At 50.7% G+C, this 20,669-nt stretch overlaps 1 protein-coding gene across 1 annotated transcript; it reads right to left on the bottom strand.

Annotated features, from left to right (window-relative positions):
- Positions 1–1,539: 1,539 nt before the first annotated feature.
- Positions 1,540–13,664, bottom strand: REM1 (RRAD and GEM like GTPase 1). Its single transcript, XM_084848440.1, has 4 exons — positions 13,325–13,664; positions 11,240–11,322; positions 7,197–7,407; positions 1,540–4,778 (listed from the first exon to the last, which is right to left on the bottom strand). The coding sequence occupies exons 1-4, from the start codon at positions 13,662–13,664 to the stop codon at positions 4,501–4,503; spliced, it is 912 nt and encodes a 303-aa protein (XP_084704566.1). The 3' UTR covers positions 1,540–4,500.
- Between the last annotated feature and the right edge of the window lie 7,005 nt (positions 13,665–20,669).

Here is a 20,669-nt window from a genome sequence, read left to right as displayed (position 1 = left end):
TAGAGCCTGACAGTTTACAGAAATCAAGTTTCCAGTGGGTGACAAGAGCTCAGCTGAGGTTGTCCCAGAAAGGCCAGGCACTCGGACTCCATTTGGGCTACCTCTAGGCCAGCAACAGGGAGAGGGAAGTGAAGAAATGGACTGTGTGGGTCTGGGCCACAGCGCCAAATCAGGGGGAAGTCAGGGCCAGACTTGGGCAGCTGCACCAACAGCAGGGATGCATAACCTCTGGCCAAGGTTCCCAGATGGGCACTCCCCCGGCCCCACCCCTCCCCGATCTATTGTTGGGATCCTGCCTCTGTGAAGTTTTTCCCCCATTCCAAAAGGTTGAGATGCCTTCCCGAAGGGGTAGTGACTGGCAGGAAGGGCTTGAAGCTCAAATAGGCTGGCGTTTTGGCCCTGCCCATGTTGCCTTTCCCACCTATTTTTGCTTTTGGCCCCGCCCACCCCTGGAACGCAGCCCCTGGGCATTTCTCTGAAATGGAATGCGGCCCTCCGACTGAAAGAGGTCCCCCACCCCGGCCTACAGCTTGGGGGTCTTTGGGGGTCATCACTGCTGACTTTATACTAGGTTGTGAGTTTGCTGTGGGTTTTATGATTTTGTTAAATGGTTTTTATTGGTTGTATTGTGCCTTTTGATATAGGGCAGGTAGGAAGCGTTATGAAACCAAATCCAAGAAGGGTCCCCATGCCCCCCCGCACACTCCATGGAGGGCGGGGCGGGGGGACTTCACCAGCTGAGTATCTGGTTGTTTAGCAACTGCTAAAGGCACAAAGAGCCTTGCCAGAAAAGCAAAAGGCAGATTCCTAAAGCTGAAGTTCCATTGAATCGTGCTTATGTGTTGTGAGCCCTGGTGGCGGGTCCCGAGGTGGTCCCTGGCTTAAACAAAGCCACGGTAGATTCAAATAGGTTGAGTGCTGCACATCGCAAGAAACCCTGGCAGCGAGCCAACAGGATAGACAGGTCCAGAAGCTCTGAAGAGCCAGGATTGTGCCCTGGGACCTGTGAAGCAATAAGAAACATGTGCAGAGTGCACTTCTCTTACCACTGCATCATCACAGCCCATTTCTCAGCACCAGGGATTAGGGGAAAGGGTTCCCAGCCAGATCGGAACATCAGAAACTCTTGTAAACTGGGTGTAGACATGGCCAGCCCAGCCAACTGCTTGTTTTCATGACACATAGAGAGAAGGGGGGGGGGTGCAGCTGGGATGGTTGCTTTCCTCCTCCTGACAAGATTAATGCCTGCAAAGCGCCTGATCTTCGCCTCTCCTCCTCAGCTTGCCTCCTTAAACAAGCCTCACTGCTCCCACCAGCAATGGAAACTTCTGACCTGACCCTGGGAAGGAGCCGTTCCCCAAGCCGAAAGCAGCCCTGGCGCTAGGCCCTCGCTTTCCGATTAAGGCACTGGTTCCTCTCACCGCAAAGGCACACGTTGGTCTTCCTTGTTCTCTGCTTCCCGAAGAGCGAGGAGATCCAGGATGGCACTACCAAGGTCGCTTTTCTTTGGAGGAAGAAAGAGCACTGGAGACCTAAGGTGTCCATTGTCATAATTTGCTTTATTTACAAATGTACAAGCAGTGCCTGTCAGAAACAAGTAGGCTCTTAAAAATAAAAAAGGCAGCACGTCCCCAGAGAACGACTTGGGCAGGGCCTCCACCCAGGTCACATCCCCCCAGTTTCTGCTAGAAACTCTCCACTTGCTGCATCTGTCTCTCTCCTAAACTGCCAGCTCTCTCTCGGTCTCTGCCTCCTCAGCTTCAAGGTTGTCACCTTCTCCAAGATCAGGCAGATCTCTTTCTAAATACTCAAGAAAGGAGCTCAGTTATCAGGAGGTCTCTCTGGTCATTAGTTCCCAGGGATGAAGCATCAACCCACCACACTGGCTGATGGAAAGATGGAAATAGTTAACCAGCAATTGTCGTATGTCTTCTCTAACAGGGCACATAGCAACTTGGGCTGGGGTTGGAGTTTTTTTTTTTAAACTCCTTCTAGATCCAGTTCAGGGGTGGAGAAAGCCCACGGCTTGTTTTAGAAGATGGGAGTTGTGATCATGGGATTTCTGCCATCTGATGTAGTTTGACCCTAAGACCTCTAGCAAGGCTCACATCTGTTTTGTATAAAGCTGCTACCAGGCTGGCCAGAGACATTTTGTGCCACACCAGAGGTCTACCAGTATCTCGGGGGGGGGGGGGGAATGATCTTGTGCGAGTTGACTGCTTCCACATTACACCGCTCAGATGAACAGTTATTTGTGACAGTGATTGCTGGAACTGATTCAGAGTGTGTGCGTGCAGCCCCTTTGCCACTACTACTTTTGGGATCTGGGGCAGGGGCGTCTAGGTTAAAAGAAATGGCCTCTATCCAGCTGTGCCTGAGCCCCAGCACCGTTTCAGAAAATTAACTAGCAGGCAGAGACCAAGATGATCAACAGGGAAGTATCCTTGCTCCTCATTCACAGGCATGCCCACCTTCAAGGACTTAGCAAAGCAAACGGCCATGAGCCCCTCCTCTCCCTCCTGTGCGAAAAGGTGGACAGCAAATCCCATTCAGTCCTCACAAATGGGGGCGGGGGGTTCCTGGCTGGGGGCTTATTCTTTCTTGAGTAGGGAGGCTCTTATGCAAAGACACCAACAGTGAAACTTCAGGCAGCAAAATATCTTACACCAAGAGTGGGCAGAAAGTAGCTTGAGATCTACTGATAGATCTCTGGGTGATTTGTAGAAGATTGGCAAGAGTTCCTGACCCCCAGTAGTTTAACAATAGCAAAAAAAAAAAACACCCTGTAAGTTGTTTTTTTAAAAAAAAAATACCATGGGTGACCTGAGGCTGATCATTTCTCTCTTACTCCTGTTTTACGGGTGAGGAGGACTGAAAGCAACCCATTAAGCCAGGGCTTTGTGCAGCTCTACTGGCTGCTTTGAGAGTTTTGTGTTCGAATCCCTGATCTGTAAGAAACTTAGATGTAGGTTTGTATGGCTCCGCTGCCACCATCACAACCCCACTCATTTGCTCCTAAATAGTGGAATTTGGGGTTCTAGTAGAAAACAAGGCAGATCCCAAGAAACTCAAAGTCTGCCCACTTCTGTACAGAAGCAGAGATTTATGAACAAACACCCACATTAGCAGTCCTTGAGCTGGGCCTGTCAACAGACCCGACAGAGATACAGCCAAAACCTGACAGTAGGTACATGTACAGCAATACTGCTCTCCTGCCCCCCATTCATACTTTTTTTTCCTGGCAGGGCTTCTCTGCCTTTAACTGCTGCACAGCAGGATGAAATTCAACAGAGGTAGATTCCCTCCCATCTTTAGCACAGAGGAAGAACTTTGCCTGTTGAACTTCAACCTGTCCTGCAACTGAGAAAGGCACAGGACCCTGCTAGAAGAATCAAAAGCCTCCTCACCTCTGCTGATGGTTCTCCAATGTCGATGTTTTTCCTCTGAGCACTCAAGAGGTCAGAGCAAAGCACTAGGAAACCCTAAAGCGGGACCATATTCCAGGACCTACAACCTTCCCCTGAATTCACACTTTCTCTCTCCTCCCATCATCGACTAGCATTGACACATGAAGGTGAACACATACAACTGTGCTCACAAGCGCCCCCAGTTGCTCTCATTTCTGTCCACTCCTTAGGATCTTCTGCAGTACAGATGGTATTCCATTCCTCACTTGGCCAAAGCATCCATATTTAAAGTTGTGTTCCCTCTGAAGGAAAAAAAAGAGCGAAGAAATGACCACTGCCTCCACCTGTCCTGAGAAGAGAACAGCCTCCATCTTCTAAGCTACAGAATTTAGGTATCTGGTAGGAGCGAGCTGGAAATACAATTCCCACCGGGGAACACTGAGATAATTATAATACAACAGGCAGCCCCATTGCAGGAGGAGCCTCTGCTCCACAGAGCTCTTTGCATAGTGCTTAATCCGGACCTGTTGGAACCAGTGCAAGATGATGTGAAGTGGAAGACATACTCCCAGCAGCCAACGCAGGGTTTCTGTACAAGAGGAAAGCCTATCCTGGCATCAGCCATAGGCCAAAACAGGAGGTACAGTGGACACCCCGAAGATCCTGTAAAGCCAAAAGGCAACATCAAAAGCCTTTGAGGCCAAGACAATTGAGCAGGATTATGTCCCATTCTGTGCCACTTCTCTTACCCCAAGACCAGGACAGTGGAGAAGAGCCCACCATCACCCCAGAGAGTCGCACAAAGGCCGTGGTTTCCTGCACGGCCTCCCCCAGCAGGTGCAGGCAGGCCCATCAGTTGATGCAAGAAGTGCCTCCCCAGGAGGGCTCCAGGCCCTGCTTTGGCTCCAGAGCCACCCCTGCTGCATCACTCCTGCTGGCTGGCTGCCGTTCTTTGCTTTTCCGACCAGAAGGTCCTCCCCTCCTAAGAGACCCTAGCAAAGAAGAGAGTTTGCAAACCCCTGTGTACACGTGGGAAGGAAGCCCGAGGCCCCTTGGAAGCGCAAGAGGGAACAGGCAGCGGCGGCAGATCCGCTCAGAGCACGGAGAGGTCATGGCAAGACTTTGAGCGGACCTTCAGGGCCACCCTCTTGTTGTTGCGGGCCACCAGCCGGTCAAGGAAACGGCGCACTTTCTTGGTGAGGCTCTCCTTGCGCTTGTAGAGCGACATGCGCCTCTCGTTGGCCTCCTTACTGTCCCGCCGCAATCGGATCTGCCGCACCACCCCCTCAAAGAGCTCGGCGACATTGTGCTGGAGGGCGGCCGACGTCTCGATGAACTTGCAGTCGAAGACCACGGCGCAGGCCCGGCCTTCTGTCGAGAGAAAGAGGCCAGCCCGTTAGAGGGGCAGCAGGCCTCCCCATCGCCAGACCACATCCCACCCCGAGAAAACCAAATGGCAAAATCTACGCTGGTTATGCAAAAGCGATTATTTCTGGGGCCATCACCCAGTTAAAGAAACCTTATGTTGATTAATTAAATCCATTTTAATCGAGTCCATCGGCATACACTTCCATCTGGCTAAAAGAATAGTATTGAAAGGGGGGAAAGCAGACTTTCTTTTGTTTTCACACCTATTCTGTAGCCAGCCATCTTAGAAGAGGCCTTCCCTGCTTTCTAATAGGGTGTGGGAGGAATATCTCTTCCGAGATGTTGCCTGCCAGCCATCAGCCATTTTTATAAGTATTTATATTAAAAATAACTGAAACTTTTTTTAAAAAGGGATTTGTTGCCAGATTCATTGAGGATGCCTTTTTATTAGTTGATTTAAAAGGTTTTTAATCAATCAACAGTGCAAACCTGTACATGTCTACTCAGAAGTAAGTCCCACTGAATTAGTGGGGCCTACTCCCAGGTAAGTGAGTATAGGACCACAGCTTAAATCAATTGATGGATTAAAAGTTACAGGCCTAGTTATTATACAACTCCTGTCCGCCACAAAAAAGAGGCAAGGAGCAGCAGAGAACTGGAGCCCCAAACCCCAATACCTGAAGCAATGCTGCATTCCTAAGTAAGAGGTGCAGATGTGCAAGACTGCCTGGAAATTCTTCCTCCAAAGCCTAGATATATGGGAGATGCTCCCTTCTATTGAGGGGAAAGGCACTCTGTGTGTGCTCAGAGGCACACTCTATTCTTACTTCATGTGTTCTTCTAGGGCAGAGCTCAAGCACCTAAAACAGGTTCCGAGGCGGAGTCCCAGCAAGCTCTGCTGCAGATTAAGCTCCAAATTGAAAGCGTTTCTTTGGCTTCAGAGATGATCTCCAGGCACACAATAAGGACTAGGAACTTACTAGAAAAAAAGGAAGTCTTTGGAAGGTGACAATGGAATGTTCATGGTGATAAGGGCTCAGGGTCCACAATCCTTAATCTAAGGGTTAGAAATGGGATCTTCAAACGAGAAGAAATCGAGGAGCTGGAATCCAAGAGTTAGATTAGGAACGGATTGCGTAGCACTTGGGAAGAGGCTGGTGCTTTTGGCTAATGGCGCCATTCAAGTGAAACAGTCATAGAAGATGAAGAGCCTGACCGTGCATTTACACGCTGAAGGAGGTGAACAAAAAGGCCACCCACACATTTCACTTTGGCTATTTAAAATGTACTGTGAACAAGAAGATGCTACAAATGTGTGTTTGCAAACAGGTGTATCACACACATACGCTCAGGTAGGAGCCAGGACTGACTGCGGCACTCTGCTTTACACAGTGGCAAATCTAGGGCTGCCTCTGGGTGCTGAAGCAAGTTGCAAGTGTGGGGCTGCCCTGGCAAGATCAGGGATTCATAACAGCTGGGCATAGGACTGTGGACACCAACGTCTCTGAAACCTTTGGACCTGGAGAGCGAAGTGGGCCCCTGGCTCATCTCCCAGCAGATCACTCTGGGGCCCCAACCCCCAATCTGAGAACCTAGAACGTAGGCAACAGCAGGGCGGTCACCTTGCTGTCTCTGGTGGGTGTCATTCACCATTTTACAGTGAACCCATGGGCGGCTGTGAAGTGACCCAAGATGTGCAGTGAGGCTGTACGGCTGGAGTCCCCAGGAATCCCTTTTTCTGGTAAACAGAGCTGGTTCCCTTAAGATCTACCTAGTGGCCGGGAGCCCAAGCTGGGAACCAGGGATGTCTCCACTGAAATCTCACTTTGGCCATGAGCAAACTCAGTAGCTTTAAGCAGGTCTCTCTCTCTCTCTCTCTCTCTCTCTGCATCTGTCCCTCATCTGTGGTAGAGAGATAATACTGAGAAAGCGTGGGAGTACCAAGGGTGGGAAACCTCAGGCCTGAAGGCCAAATCCTGCCCTCCAGGAATCAAGGCGCAATCCCTATGCATGTTTAGACAGAAAAAAGTCCTACAACTCCCAGCATCCCCCAGCTAGCAGGGCTGGCTGGGGGATGCTGGGAGCTGTAGGATTTTTTTCTGTCTAACCATGCATGGGGATTTCACCATTACGCTACAGTGTGCTAGTATTTCTGGTCTGTTCAAGCCCCATCCCTTTTGCCTTCAGCACCGCCCCCTTTGTCTGTCCAGCCCACCACTGGAACGTGGCCCGTGAGAGCATCTTCGAAATGGAATTCGGCCCTCGGGCCAAAAGAGGTTCCCCACCCACAATATAAATACTTGGCTTCTAAAAATGGTAACAGCCATTGCTGAATTGCAACCTTACCTCCCATGGCCATCCCTCATGGCCAACCCACTTGGAAAAATGCCTTCCCATGTGCCCAGGCCTCGTTCCACCTACCTTCCACAGAAACCTCCCGGCAGCGCACCAGGTCTGTCTTGTTCCCCACCAAGATGATGGGGATGTTTTCCGCCTGGCGGGTGCGGCGCAGCTGGATCCGCAGCTCCGACGCGCTCTCGAAGCTCCCGCGGTCAGTGATGGAGTAGACGATGACGTAGGCGTTGCCCACCTGCATGCAGTAATTGTGGAACCAGTTGTCTTCCTCTGGCGGCTGCGGGAAAGTGGGAAACGCAACTTACCAAGGCACCCGAAAGCAGGAGTGGTGGCCCTGGGAACTCACACTCAGCAAAACGGGACGAGGGCAAAAAGTACAGACTGGTATGACCCCACCATCTAGAGCAGGGGTAGGCAACACAGCACCTGCAGCCCCCCGCCAGACACCTTCCGTGGTGCCCACCAAGGTGCCCTCCTGCTCTAAACGAAATTTTAACATGTTTTCATACCAGCAGCTGAGTTCACATCAAAGCAAAGGACAGACCTGCAGCCACTGCCATCTTCATTTCCTGTGAATACCTTTGGGCTACATGATGGCAGCCATTTTGGGTAGCACCCAGGATAGTTATTCGAATTTCCAAATGTGCCTATGGGCCCACAAAGGTTGCCTCCCCCTGTCTAGAAAGAGCAGAGTCCCATATCTACAAGTACACCCAGCTTTACTCACAGACACAGAAAAGGACTAGAGTAACACGCAGCATGAACTTCCCACAAAAACTGAAAACCTCCACTGGGCATAATTTGTTTTTAATACGAACCATTAAAAACCCCCTCCAAACAGCCTATGGATTCCACCCATGGGGATGCTGGGAGTTGTAGTCCAACACATCTGGAAGGCACCAGGTTGGGGAAGGCTGAGCCAGGGCACTGGCCCAGCGTGGGGGGCAGAGCTGCTCTTGCTGCATTTTTAATTGCGATTTTTGTTCTACAGAACCTTTATGCATACACCTCAATGTTCCCCTGCCCCTTTTATATATTTTCTTAATTTTCTTAATAGCAAGACAGACAAACAAAAACTGGATTTAATTTAATTTATGCCCTGGCTAGAAACCTGAAACCAAACTTAAAAATAGGGCTGTGGCCACAGGTATAGGGGATGGGTGGGAAAGACACCCATCACGGTTTTTTGGGTGACAGGATAGGCTCTGATCTGCTTCATCCAACTGACCTCGAGCTGAAAAGCGCTGCTTTACACATGGCTGAATTGACCATCTGCACATTAAGAGCTTTTGCTTTGGGGCTGCGTTTGACACCGACTCTGCGTCAATCCGTCATTGGCAAATTGTTGCCGGGGGAAGCTCCCCTCCAAAAAGGACAGGCTGCCTGCTCAATGCAACTGGGCTAATGTGGAAGCCGCTAAAGCAAAGAGGCTAGCCCACACTGGGGAGATCTAGAGAACCGCCTGGGAGAAAGCGGGGAGAGAGAAAAGAGCTAACAGATGTCACCTAGAAGCCCTAACTCAGCTCACATGTCAGCAAGAGGAGTTTTATTCAGCCGGTTTCGTTTGAGCCAGGGCTGAATCTATTTGGAATTCCAGGGGGCCAGTTCCGGAAATGTGAAAGTAAAAAGCATATTCAAGTGTACCCCTAAGCATGTCCAGAACACACTTACCCTTATCACTGGAGAACTACAAACACACCTATGAGGTCCCACACAATTGCTACAGATAGGGGTATCACACGTTTGCTATTAGCAGAAAGGGCTTCCATAAAATTGGACCCTGCCCCCCGAACCCTCCCTTAGGAAATCAACCCCTTTCACCTCAGTTATCAAGGAATGTGGACCACATACTGATATCATGCAAGGCAGACTCCCATCCTTTCAAGCAAATATAAATTTGAAAGGCCAACTGTTTCTAAATTGCATCCCCTGCTTTATTTTCAACTCTCAACGGCTACAAAAGCTAAAATTGAAGCAATCATAAATCACCAAAAGAGTACAAAACTCAAAACACACCTCTTAAAATGTGCAGCACAGTCCTGTGCATATTTACTCAGAAGTACGCCCTGCTTACTCCCTAGTAAAGGCAGAACTCAAGGCATGTTTAAGGAGAAAAAAGTCCTACAACTCCCAGCATTCCTCAGCAAGACTATTTTTTGTCTAAACATTCACAGGATTACGCCCTAAGGGTACACTCCTATGCATGTTTAGAGAGAAAAATGTTCGACAACTCCCAGCCAGCCCTGCTGGCTGGGGAATGCTGGGAGTTGTAGGATTTTTTCTGTCTAAACATACAGATTGCACCCTAAATGTGTTTATAACTGCAGATAGACAGACAGAAAGGCAGGCAAGCAGGCAGACACCCATTCTGAATATTTGTATAGTTGGACTCTGGTGGTCTGAAATGGTTGGCCACCACAGAGAAGGCCCTGCTCCACACTCCCACCAGGACTAGCTCATGCATAAGTGGGAGGGGTCCTAGGTTTAGTCTATGATGTCCTAAGGGGCTTGGGCCAGCCAGACAAATCTTGGAGATGCCCTCTCCTCCTCTCCCAGATCCTGGAATTGTTGTCGATCACAAGCTGAATATGAGGCAACAATGTGATGTGGCTGCAAAAAAGGCAAATGCTCCTTTGGGCTGCATTAATAGAAGCATAGCTTCCAGATCCCGGGAAGTACCAGTTCCCCTCTACTCAGCACTGGTTAGGTTAGGGGGGCTCTTGGGCAAGATGCTCTCAGAGGGGCCCTGTCCCACAAGCAGCCCCACCTGCTCCTTGTTGCCCATTCATTTGAACCATCCCTCTTCTGGGCCCAACTTGCACCATGGCTCAGAGGCAGAGAACAAGGTGGGCGGCTGCTGCCGCTTCTGCCACTGCTCACTCCCTGGGAGAGGGCCGATAAACCGGCAGCACCAGCAATGATGCAGAACAGCTGCAGGATGAGGGGGCTCGGAGGGTTGGCCTCAGGCCTCCTGCTAAAGCGCAGCTCTTGGCAGATGGTCAACAATGCCAGCCTTTGGGTCCAGCCCTGGTCTCAGCCGGAGGCCTTTCCCCCTTGCCTCCGACCTGTTCCTTTTAGCCAGGGAGGCCAGGGAACAAGCCTGGCGCCTTCTGTACACAAAGCAGGTGTTCTGGCCTCTCTCTGCTGAATTCATCGTCGTCATCGCAGCAGCATTTATGCAGGGCTTGAGAGCATGTGAAGCCCTTCAGCTACATTATCTCTTACAACAACCTTGTAAGGTAGGCTAGTATTATCTCCACAATGCAGAAGAGGGTGGGGCAGAGGCCGAGGGAACAGAAGCCTCAGGCCGCCCAGCAAGCGTGCGACTGAGGTGAGAGATCTGAATAGCAGCTCTGCCACGCCGGCCCTCAATTGACTGGAATGATGTGCACTTGTTTTTAATTCATCGCCACCCAAGCAATATTTTGATGAAGGGCACGACAAGTTTAAACCGATCAACGAATGCTCTCTGGCCAAATGCGAGCGGGACCGCAGAGCGAGGGCACTGGCTCGTAAGAACGTCAGGACTGTCATGCCGGATCAGGGCCAACAGTCGGTCAGTGTGGTGCCTGCTGCTGGCGGCAAGCGGGATGCCCTGGAGAGGAGCAGGCGCTGCAGACGCCCATCCCCTGGCGCAAGAGCCCCAGCGCGCACGCGTGCGCCAGAGACCTTTTCCGAACATGGCGGCTGCCCTCGTTGGGCTTATTGCGGCCCAAAGCCACAATGGCCCTTTCCTCCAGGGATTTCACTTATACTTTTTATAGGCTGTTCATCCCAATGGCCGTCATGACCAGTGTCAGTGTGGCCCATGAACCCCAGGACACAAACAGGCAGTGAGTTACGTAGGAAGAGTTTAAAAAAAAACACTCTAGGGGGATAAGTGCAAAGGCAAATGGAGCTTTCACAGCTTCTATGAAGGGGGAATTTGAGCCGCTGAAGCTTTTCTCCTCCACGCTTGTCAAAATTCCCTCTTCTCTGCAGCTAGGAAAGGTATAGGATCCTGCCCTCTTTAGCATCTCCTCTCCCCAATCCCAAGAAACCTCCTTGCTGGCCACACACCAGTGCTGGTCTCAACGGGACAGCCACCCACCCCGCGATCCGCCACCTACCCGCTTCTCAGCCTCCCAGGTGTCAATCACCACCAGCGTGGTCTCCTCTCCATCCACAGACAAGGTGCGCTCATAGGTGTCCTCTGAAAAGAGCCAGACGGCGGGATTAGGATCAACTGAGTGTTACACCAGCCTTCCCCAATCTGGTTCCCTCCAGATTTGTTGGACTATTTTACTTATTTTATTTCTATACCACCGAATACCCAAAGCTCTCTGGGCAGTTCACAAAAATTAAAACCAAAAAGCATACAGTAAAACAGTATAAAATATAAAAGCATTAAAACCACAATATTACAACCAGAATAAAAGCAGAATAAAACCTAGCAGCAATGCAGAAATTTAAAATACACATTTAAAACGGCAGCTACAAGTCCCATCACCTCCTGCCAGCATGAGCATGATGGGATAAGGTTGCTTTAGACAGTGTAATGAAGAGAGTGGCTCCAGGTTTTGGAGGGCCTGTGGGGAAGGCCCCCCATGCGCCCCCTCCCTCAGTGGGCCTCCCTTCTCACCACAGCTGCTGCTGCTCCTCACCCTCTCATCACGGCTCCCATGCATTTGCTCAACAGGCAGACAGCCGGTGAGCAAGCAGGCCATGGCGTCTCCCCCTCCTCTGTCTCGCCACCACCACCGTCTGGGTCAGAGCGAGAGGCAGGTGAGTAAGGTGGCTGCAATGGTGAAGAGGAACAGCAGCTCCAGGGCATCTTGCCAGCGGGCCCCTGCTGGCAGAGCCGGCCCTACCATTGGGCAGAGTGAGGCAGTTGCCTCAGGTGGCAAATGCTGGGTGGTGTGGAGGGGACAGCAGTGGCTGTTCCCCTCTGTGGGAGGAGAGAGGGGTGGGTTTCAGGGGTCCTGCCCTGCACCCCTAAGCTAGCTGGGTGCCCTTAGGTGACACAGAGTTGTTAAAGTAAGATTCAGTGTTGAAGTAAGATTCAGCTGCCAGTCCAGTTAGCTTCCGTAGCTGGAATGGGGGCCCCATCTTGTCCTTCGCCTCAGGCAGCAAAATGTCCTGGGCCGGCCCTGCCAGCTGGCGCATGGGCCCTCAGCAGACACCCACCCATGCTGACTCTTGACGCTGGTCCAGAGGGCCACTGTGGAGAACAGAAGCTATTCCAGTCTCCAGAAAACACTGATGGACTCCTGGCAGGAGGAAACCTTCACTTGTAGACCCCATGTGGGCAACAGTCCATCAGCATAGTAGGCAGGCACAGTCAAGATGGAGGAGGGGGGATTTGTGCCACTCCCCCCCCCATTTCAGCACCAGCCCTGACTGAATGTGTGGACTGAGGCAAAGCACCGGACCCAAACGGGGAGCAAGGCTATAAATTCCAGCTTGGTTTTGTGGTTTTACCACAATGGCCTCAGGCAATGCTCCGATTCTCCCCAGCAAAACTGGGAGCCACCGCGGGAGGGATTGTTGGGAAGCCCTGACCCGACTGTGAGCAGGGCCATTTGCACAACAGTCCCTCCCAGCGTGACCTCAAAAATCCAAATGCCAACGAGGGAAGCCACTATCTGGAACCAGAGAGGACCGTGACACGGACGGGCAGTCACCCCACGCCCACCGCTCTGAGGCGTGGGACTCCGGAACTGCCAATCAAGCTGTCTTGGGAATTCGATTCCACAGAGAGTTCTCTGTACTCCAACAGAGATCCTAGTTCTACTCCTCCACCCCTCCTGAACTGCAGCTCCCAGGGTTTCTTGGGAGTAAACCAGCCTAAGCCTGTACCAAAGACTCGCCTCTTCCACTCAAAGGTATACTGCTTCTGAACATAGGGGCTCTATTTTAGCTCTCATGATAAACAGGAGCATAAAACAGGAGCATAGCAGCGTGCTCAAGATGGCTCGAGCAAATAAGCCACTTCACAAACGACCTGCAGAAGGGAAAAAACAATTCATGAGGAATCCCCACGCCAAGGTCACTAGCCAAAGATGACCTTAATTTTACAGTCTGTCAGACCAGCGGCATTAGCACAGCCCTAGGAGACGTGTACTCCTTCACGGCATACACGCTCCACAGGGTTCCCACTCCCTGGAACCATCCCCACCCCGCTCCTGCTCCCCCAGATCACAAGACAGCCCCACCTCTCTGTTGCTCTGGCAAATCCTTCTCTTGAACCCCAGCAAAAAGGTTGACCAGGCTGGTCTTGCCCACGCCAGGGTCGCCCAGAAGCACCACTCGGTACAGCGATTCCCACGACTCGTCCGAGTCAGAGGATTCCGGTGACCAGCTGCCTCGTGGCTCAGGCAGGCGCCCTTGGGGCTCACAGGATGAGGAGTGCCCCAGCTGCAGGTGGCGGGGTGTGGCCGGCTTGGGGCGAACGCTCAGCATCCCAGGGCGAGGCCCATAGGAGGCGGGAAGCGGGGTGCTGGCCCGTCTCCGGGAAGGACTTGTGCTGCCTCCTCGCTGGGTGTTCAGCGTCATCTTCTGCCAAAGAAACAGCAGAGACAATCAGTCCCAGGTTTGCTCTTTGCCAAGGCGGCTTTCTGCTCCAGAGCAAGTCGGCCGGCCAGGCGTGGAGTGCCTGGCTCATTTGCGGTGAAGGAGCAACCGTTCTTCGAAGCTCTGCTTCTGTTTGCCTGTGTTGGACACAAGCCCAAAGCAAACAAGCATAAATCATTCTATCTTGGGGATCCTCCCTGAACCCATTACATCTAAACAACTTTTAAACTAGGGATAGGGGTGGGGGTGGGGTGGGGGGAAGATAAAGATTCCAAACATCAGTTTGCAACCCTTTGGATATGTTGACTGTAGAACTGAAGAGCAGGACAGAGAGAGAGAGAGTTTGTGTCAATTGGGCAGCGTCCCAAGAAGCATTTTGTGGCTCACTTGGGATGCAGAGGAGGCCCCCAAAGATGATCTCAGGAGCTACAAACAGTATACAGAATTCCAAATTAGCAGATCAAGGATGAGACTTGGGGTTAAGTCCCACTTGTGTATTGCATAGATGGACAAAAGGTATAGTGGGATCTTCTGGTAGATCTCTGGGTGTTCTGTAGTAGATTAACAATTGGGAGTCAGAAACCCTTGTCAAACAGTAGCAACAACCATCTGACTTTCCCCACCAAAATTAGACTGCTAAAATGAAGGAAGCTCAGAGTAGCAAGGAGCAGACTTTGGCGGGAAAGGACTGTGAGCTCAGTTCATTCCAAACCAAATTCCCAGGCTCAGAGCACGCGCAGAGTACATTCAGAGTTCTTTCATTCTAGGTGTGTGTCTTTTGCACTTAGCGGAACTTGAGGTTCTAGGGAAAAAAAACCATATAAAGCTTAAGTCTGCCCACCCTGGCTCTCCTGAACTCATTTTGTGGCTTTGGTTACAAAATTTGTAAAGGGCAGGGGGCTTTGTAGGGAGGAACTGTAGCTCAGTGGCAGACCCCTGCTTTGCATGCAGACGGTCCCAGGTTCGATCCCCGGCATCTCCAGGTAGGGCAGGAACAACTCCTGCCCTAAGCCCTGGAGAGCTGCTGCCTGTCAGTGCTGGCAATACTGGCCCAGATGGACCAAAGTTCTGACTCAGTGTAGGGAAGTTTCCTGTGTTCCTACTTTCCATACTTGGGTATAAAATATTTCAGTTTAAATGCCAAAATACACACATACACACACTACTGTTGTTCTGAACGACACATGTGCCTTCCAATCACAGGGTTTCCCTGCAACGTACACAACAGTGCCTCTTGTGCCCCCCCCCCCCCCCGGTCTGCAACTTCCTCCCGGAACATCTAAACACAGAGCCATTTCTGCCTGCTCTTTCCAACTGTTCCGCGAAACCCATCTCTGCCCATGAACCCTTTTGCTTAACCTCCCAGTCTCACCCTATATCAATGCAACACGTGCGTAAGCGTAACTGTCTCTCTCCCCCCCCCTGCTGACACCCCCACAACTGATGTTGTAGATGATCAGTTCCTTGCAGTTTTTTTTTGTTTATGAATCTCTGTAACTGACAATGAAGGTCAATCTCAGTAGAATTGTATCAATAATAAAATAAAATAAAATACAAGCCTATCAGGAATGGAACACACCAATCTTCCCCCATCCCATCGCCCTGCCCCAACTTCTGTATGATTCTTGCATGGAGACCCAGCCATTCAAATTAAAGGGTGCTACATGTGTATTTTGCCAGAACTTTAAAAAAAAAAAAAAAGGAAAGTTAAATTTGAATTGGCTCTCAGACCTTTGGATGTAAACTGTTGACAGATCTACCACGCAGGGTTGTTGTGACATATTAAAGAGCATAAAAGCACTTTCAAAGTGCTACATAAATTATAGTTGACAGGACAAGTCTCTGCGACTCAAAAGAGAATGGCTTGACTGTGGTTTGTTCCGCACATCTGTAATCAATCCCCAGCAAGCAATTTGGTGCCCAGCACAAAATTTTGCCTCCCCATTTGGCCCAGCATTATTTCTTTTAAAGTCAAGCTTATAGTCCTCATGGCTGCAAACAAGCCTGAAATCACACCTTGGGTGAAGTATTAAAAACCAGAGATGAGGTGAGAGGAATGAAAACGCATTGGGGAGGAATGAAAATTGAACCGTAGTAGTGTTTAAGGTGCAACAGCCATAAGCTACCAGGTCATATTGTGCCAAACTTGAGAGGGGGCATATATTTGGCACAACAGTCAGGTTATTGTGGAAGGGGGGAAATTCCTTGCTCGGTCCTTTCCCTATGGCTTGCTGGAGAATACATGAATCAGAAGACATGTAAGCTGCAGAACCCAACTGTTTTGGCTATAGAATCTGGATAGAACAGAGCAAAAACCACCCTGTCTTAAAGGATATCCAGGGAGCAAAGCATACCAGGGAGGGATACTTATCTTGATGCATGTCATAAATGGGTGCCAGAAACAGAAAGGGGGGGGGGGAGGTGTCCAAATTGTCCTGCCTGTCAGTGTTAGTTCTTCCACCGCATCAGACTAGTTTTTCTGCAAGGGCTAGGGAGGAGAGGGAACAATGCAGAAGCTCCTTTCTACTACTTTAAAGAAAGGGGGAAAGAAAGAAAAAAGCTTGCTTTGCAGCTACCAGGCGGAAGACCACCCATTCCTGTGTCTCAGGGTTGCGGAGCTTTACTTAAAAGTTGGAAAGAAAGCAAAGGGTAAGGGATGTTAAACCAAACAGTAAGAATGGATGGAAAACATCTCCAGACCGCCAGAGCTCCGCTGGAAGGAGATGGGCTGAAATTAGGGGTCCCCAGGGATGTCCGGCAACCCCCCTCCCCTCACTTTGCATGCTGAGGCAGGAAGTTAAAAGGGCATTCTTCAGGCTGGCTTCAGCGCATATCGTTCCTGCCCCTCGACTGTCTTTGCTCTCGATGGCTTTCCTGCTTCCAGATTTCAGAGTTGCTGGTGCACACTTTGTTTTATTATTTTAATATGGATTGCTGCTTTTGTGTGTGTTTTGTTAGCCGCTTCTCGGGGCCCGCTTCAGGGCCGAAGTTCAGGGCTATAAATCAGCTTACAAATAAAGTTAAAATAAAATAACGGAGCCCCTCTCCCCGCTCAAAATTTCCCTACTCTGGAACGGCATATCGCGCGTGCGCGTGCGTTTTTTTTCCAAGCCAGGGTCCGGTTTCATCGCGGTACCAGTAACCCAACGCCACGGCATGGTTTTGCCAGCTTCCAAAACATGGTTAAAAATTCAGAAGGAAAGTTGTTTGCAACGAAGCACGCCATTGTCACCGCTGGAGTGGCGTTGAATGGCACACGCGCGGAACCCCCTGCGCCCAGAGCCGGCCCTGTGCCCGGTTTGCAACGCTCAGCACCAGCCCTTGCCACCATGAACGAATAAAGACGAGGATGTGCCCGAGCATGTGCAAAGAGCACTTCCCGGACGCTGCCGCGGCTGCCGCGCCCTACCCGCCAGCTGGAGCAAGCGGACCGAAGCAGCGCTCCAAAGCTGGGACGGAGCCACAGTTCCAGGCTTCGCGGGCGGAGCTCGGGACCCTCACCCCACGAGGGCCCTGCTGCACCGGCGGCCCTTCGGCCCCGCGCCGGAGAGCCCCGCGGCGGCCCGAGGCTCCTCCGGGGAGAGGCCCGCCCTCCGGAGCCCGCGCTGATCTGGGCGGCCCGGGAGCCCCGTCCGCGGCCGAGGGAGGAGCGCAGCTGCGCCGAGGGCGCTTTGCGCGCGCTCAGGGGTCCTCTCGCCCGCATTCTTGTTCCGCCCGCCCGAAGGGCTCGCCCACCCCCGCCAGCCCGCCGCGGCCCGCGCTTGGCGGGCTGGGACCCGCCGCAGCTGGCGGGGCGCGTCGAGGGGCCCGCGCCTCCCGCCGCGCGCCTTACCGCGCCCCTCACTGCTGCGCCCGCGCGGGGCGTGGCCGGGGGGCCCCCGGGCGCCCCCCGCTGCTCGGCCCGCCGGCCCGGCTCGGCCTCATCGCGCAGCGCTGCCCGCGGCTGCGGCGGGACCCGGGCGGCCGCTTAAGCCGGCGAGGGCGCCCCGCCCCGCGCGCCGCTCCGGGCGGGACACACCCCCTGCGAGGGCCGCCCCCGCCGGCTCCCGGCCCGCTCTCGGCGCCGCGGGAGCGCCTCTGAGCGTGCACGGGCGGCCCGCGCCCCTCTGCGGCTCGCCAGCGCCTGCCTCGCCGGGGGTCTGCCCCGGGGAACCCGCGAGGGGCCCCGCGGGGTCGGGCCAAGGCCCACGCCGCCCCGACGTTGTTCGTTGGAAATCCGTTGGCTGCGTGTTATGGGGGAACTGGCATACCCTCCCACAACCTGTCCTCCAGATATGTTGGACTGCAACTCCCATAATATGCTGGTTGGGGATTGTGGGAGTTGTAGACCAACACATCTGGCCCCCGCGATCTACCGTTTCAGTTCTTTCCAGCTGCCTCCCTTACTCAGACATCCAAACTCTTACCCAACTCATCACCTTCAAAATCCACTCGTTTGCCAGAGGAGGAGGTGGGGAGGCCTCCCCCAACCTCATGCCATCCAGATGTTTTGGGTCACAACTCCCAGCAGCATGGAAAATGGTCAGAAATGCTGGGTGGTGGTTGTTCAGCACGCCAGGCCTTCCTGTCCTGCGCTCTCTCCCGGAGCGTGCTCAAGTTCATATTCATTTCAGCGGTGATGCTATCTAGCTGTCTCATCCTCTGCCGTCCCCTTCTCCTTTTGCCTTCAACTCGTGGTGTAGTTCAAAACATCTGGAAGGTACCAGCTTGTGGCAGGTGTACTCCACTATATACCAATTATTTTCACTTAGGGCGAATCAAGTCCTTTGTGGACTTGAGTTCATTCATTAGTTGCATGAAGCATTGTTCTCAGGTGGCAGGTGTGTGTATACACACACACACACACATGAGTGCAGAGGAAAACTGTGTGAGAAGTCATGTAATGTAAAAACTACAGTCTGTGACAATTCAACTGAAGGTTAAATGTATGCAAAAGAAGCACAATGATCATTCACAAGTGCAGAATTCGGTGATAACAGTTGCCTTAGCATTGCTGAGTAAATTAACAACTGTAGTGGGATAGAAATCCCTAGTCATTCAGCCCCAAAACGATACAAACATCCTGATAAGTTTGAATTCTGCATTTTTATAGTGAAACACCATTGACAATTGTCTGATTAACAGTATAACTGGCCCTGCCAAGGGCTTGTGTCCTCGTTATTTCTTTGTAAAGAAGTCATGCATGGCTCTCCCTCCCTTTCCTTCTTCTGTTGTCTGTCCGTCTGTTAAAATTTAGACTGTATGCTCAATGGGACAAGGACCTGTCTCTTTATTATGCTATAAAGTGGACCGCAATAAGATTTATTCTTGAAAATAAAATGTCTAGTACCTTTCAGTTTTTAAAAACTGGGGTCATTGAGCTCTTATATTCTTTTCTAAAAGGAGAAACCTTCTCAACACCTTTTTATTCTCCCAGTATTTTAGCATTTTCGCGTTCTAGTCTTTTAGCTTCGGTGCGTTAAATCTTTATTTTAAATCTCTGCATTGCCACTAGGTTTTATTCTGGTTGTACTGTTTCATTGTGGTTTTAAGTTTTCATATTTTATATTGTTTTACACTGTGCTTTGTGGTTTTAATTTTTGTGAACCGCCCGGAGGGCTTCAGCTATTGGGCAATACTGAAATGAAATGAAATAAATAAACTCGCTTTTGTCAGGTGACCTCTTATAGTCCCTGGAGAAAGGATCTTCAGTGCTCTCTTTTGAGAAAACAACACAAGCATGTTGCCCCCAGGAAGATTCCCCCCTCCCAAATCAACACACACTTGAGAATTTTATATTCCAGAATAAATCTTATTAGGTACCAGCATGAGGTTTGCCTCTCTCCATTTTTGTCTTCATTTCTGCCCTTTTCCTGTTTTGGCTCTTAGTCTATCAAGTTCATTAGTAGTGCGATATAATAAATTCACATATTGAGCAAGACACATTCTCTCAGCTGTAAAATGGGAACAATATTGACATACCTCACAGGGGTGTTGTAAAGGCAGATAAAGATTACACAGCACTTTGCGCTTTAAAAGAATGGTACAAAAACAATAAATTCAGCATTAAATAGGCCTCTTCACCTGCCCTTGGCTGCTCTCACATGGGTCAAATAATATGTTATACCTCAAATTATATTATGGAATATATATCTTTACCTTGAACAGTGAGACAAATCAATGCAGAAGTAAAACCCTACAGAAACTGGTTCAAGTTTCTTCCATCTCTGCCTGAAATTTCTTTATTTGTTATATTTCTATACCACCCAATAGATGAATCTCTCTAGAAATGTCTCTATATGCATGAAGTTGCCAGCATCATCATGTCCTTATGGTGTGCAAATGGTGTGGCCATACTTGGAATACAGCTCTGGTTGCCACATCTCAAGTAGGATATTGTAGAGCTGGGAAAAGAGCAGAAAAGAGCAACCAGAATGATCAGAGGGCTGAAGTATGAGAAAAGGCTACAACCCTATGAGAAAAGGCTACAACTTTGGGGGCTTTTTAGTTTAGAAAAAGGTGATTAGGGTGGACATGAGAGATTCATAAAATTAGGTGTGGTTTGAAGGAAGTAGACAGGCTTTTCTCCCTCTCTCATAAATATTATCATTCTCCAATAAAACTGATTGGCTGTAGGTTCAGGAGAGACTCAAGAAAGTAATTCATAATTAACTTATGGAACTCCCTCCCACAAGGTGTGCTATGGTCACTACCGTAGATGGCTTTAAAGGGGATTAGATGGATTCATGGAGAGAAATAGATCTACCCAGGGGGTCTTCATCATGTCAGATAAATGGAACCTCCAAATACAGAAACAGTCTACCTCTAATCCCAGCTGTTGGGGAGCCAGAACACCTGAGGATTTCCCAGAGGCATCTGGTTGGCTGCTGTGGGAAACAGGATGAGCCTTTGGTCTGATCCAGCAGGGCTCTTTTGATTGATTGCATTTATATCCTGCCTTTTTTTCCTCTTGCAAGGAACCCAAGGCGGCTTACCTTATCCTCCTTT

The sequence above is a fragment of the Heloderma suspectum genome, chromosome 4, assembly GCF_057233095.1.
Source record: "Heloderma suspectum isolate Gila_16-S chromosome 4, 16-S_ref, whole genome shotgun sequence".
NCBI lineage: Eukaryota > Metazoa > Chordata > Lepidosauria > Squamata > Helodermatidae > Heloderma > Heloderma suspectum.
Note: the sequence above shows the minus strand (reverse complement) of the source record. Positions and strands in the feature narration are given on the sequence as shown.

What these genes read in the sequence shown, in the direction of transcription:
- REM1 (XM_084848440.1), bottom strand. Translation starts at nt 13,664, where the DNA reads ATGACGCTGAACACCCAGCGAGGAGGCAGCACAAGTCCTTCCCGGAGA. An exon ending in TTTGCCAGAGCAACAGAGAG is followed by an intron (nt 11,323 to 13,324) that starts GTGGGGCTGTCT and finishes GGCTCTTTTCAG; the next exon opens with AGGACACCTATGAGCGCACC. An exon ending in CCTGGGAGGCTGAGAAGCGG is followed by an intron (nt 7,408 to 11,239) that starts GTAGGTGGCGGA and finishes ACTTTCCCGCAG; the next exon opens with CCGCCAGAGGAAGACAACTG.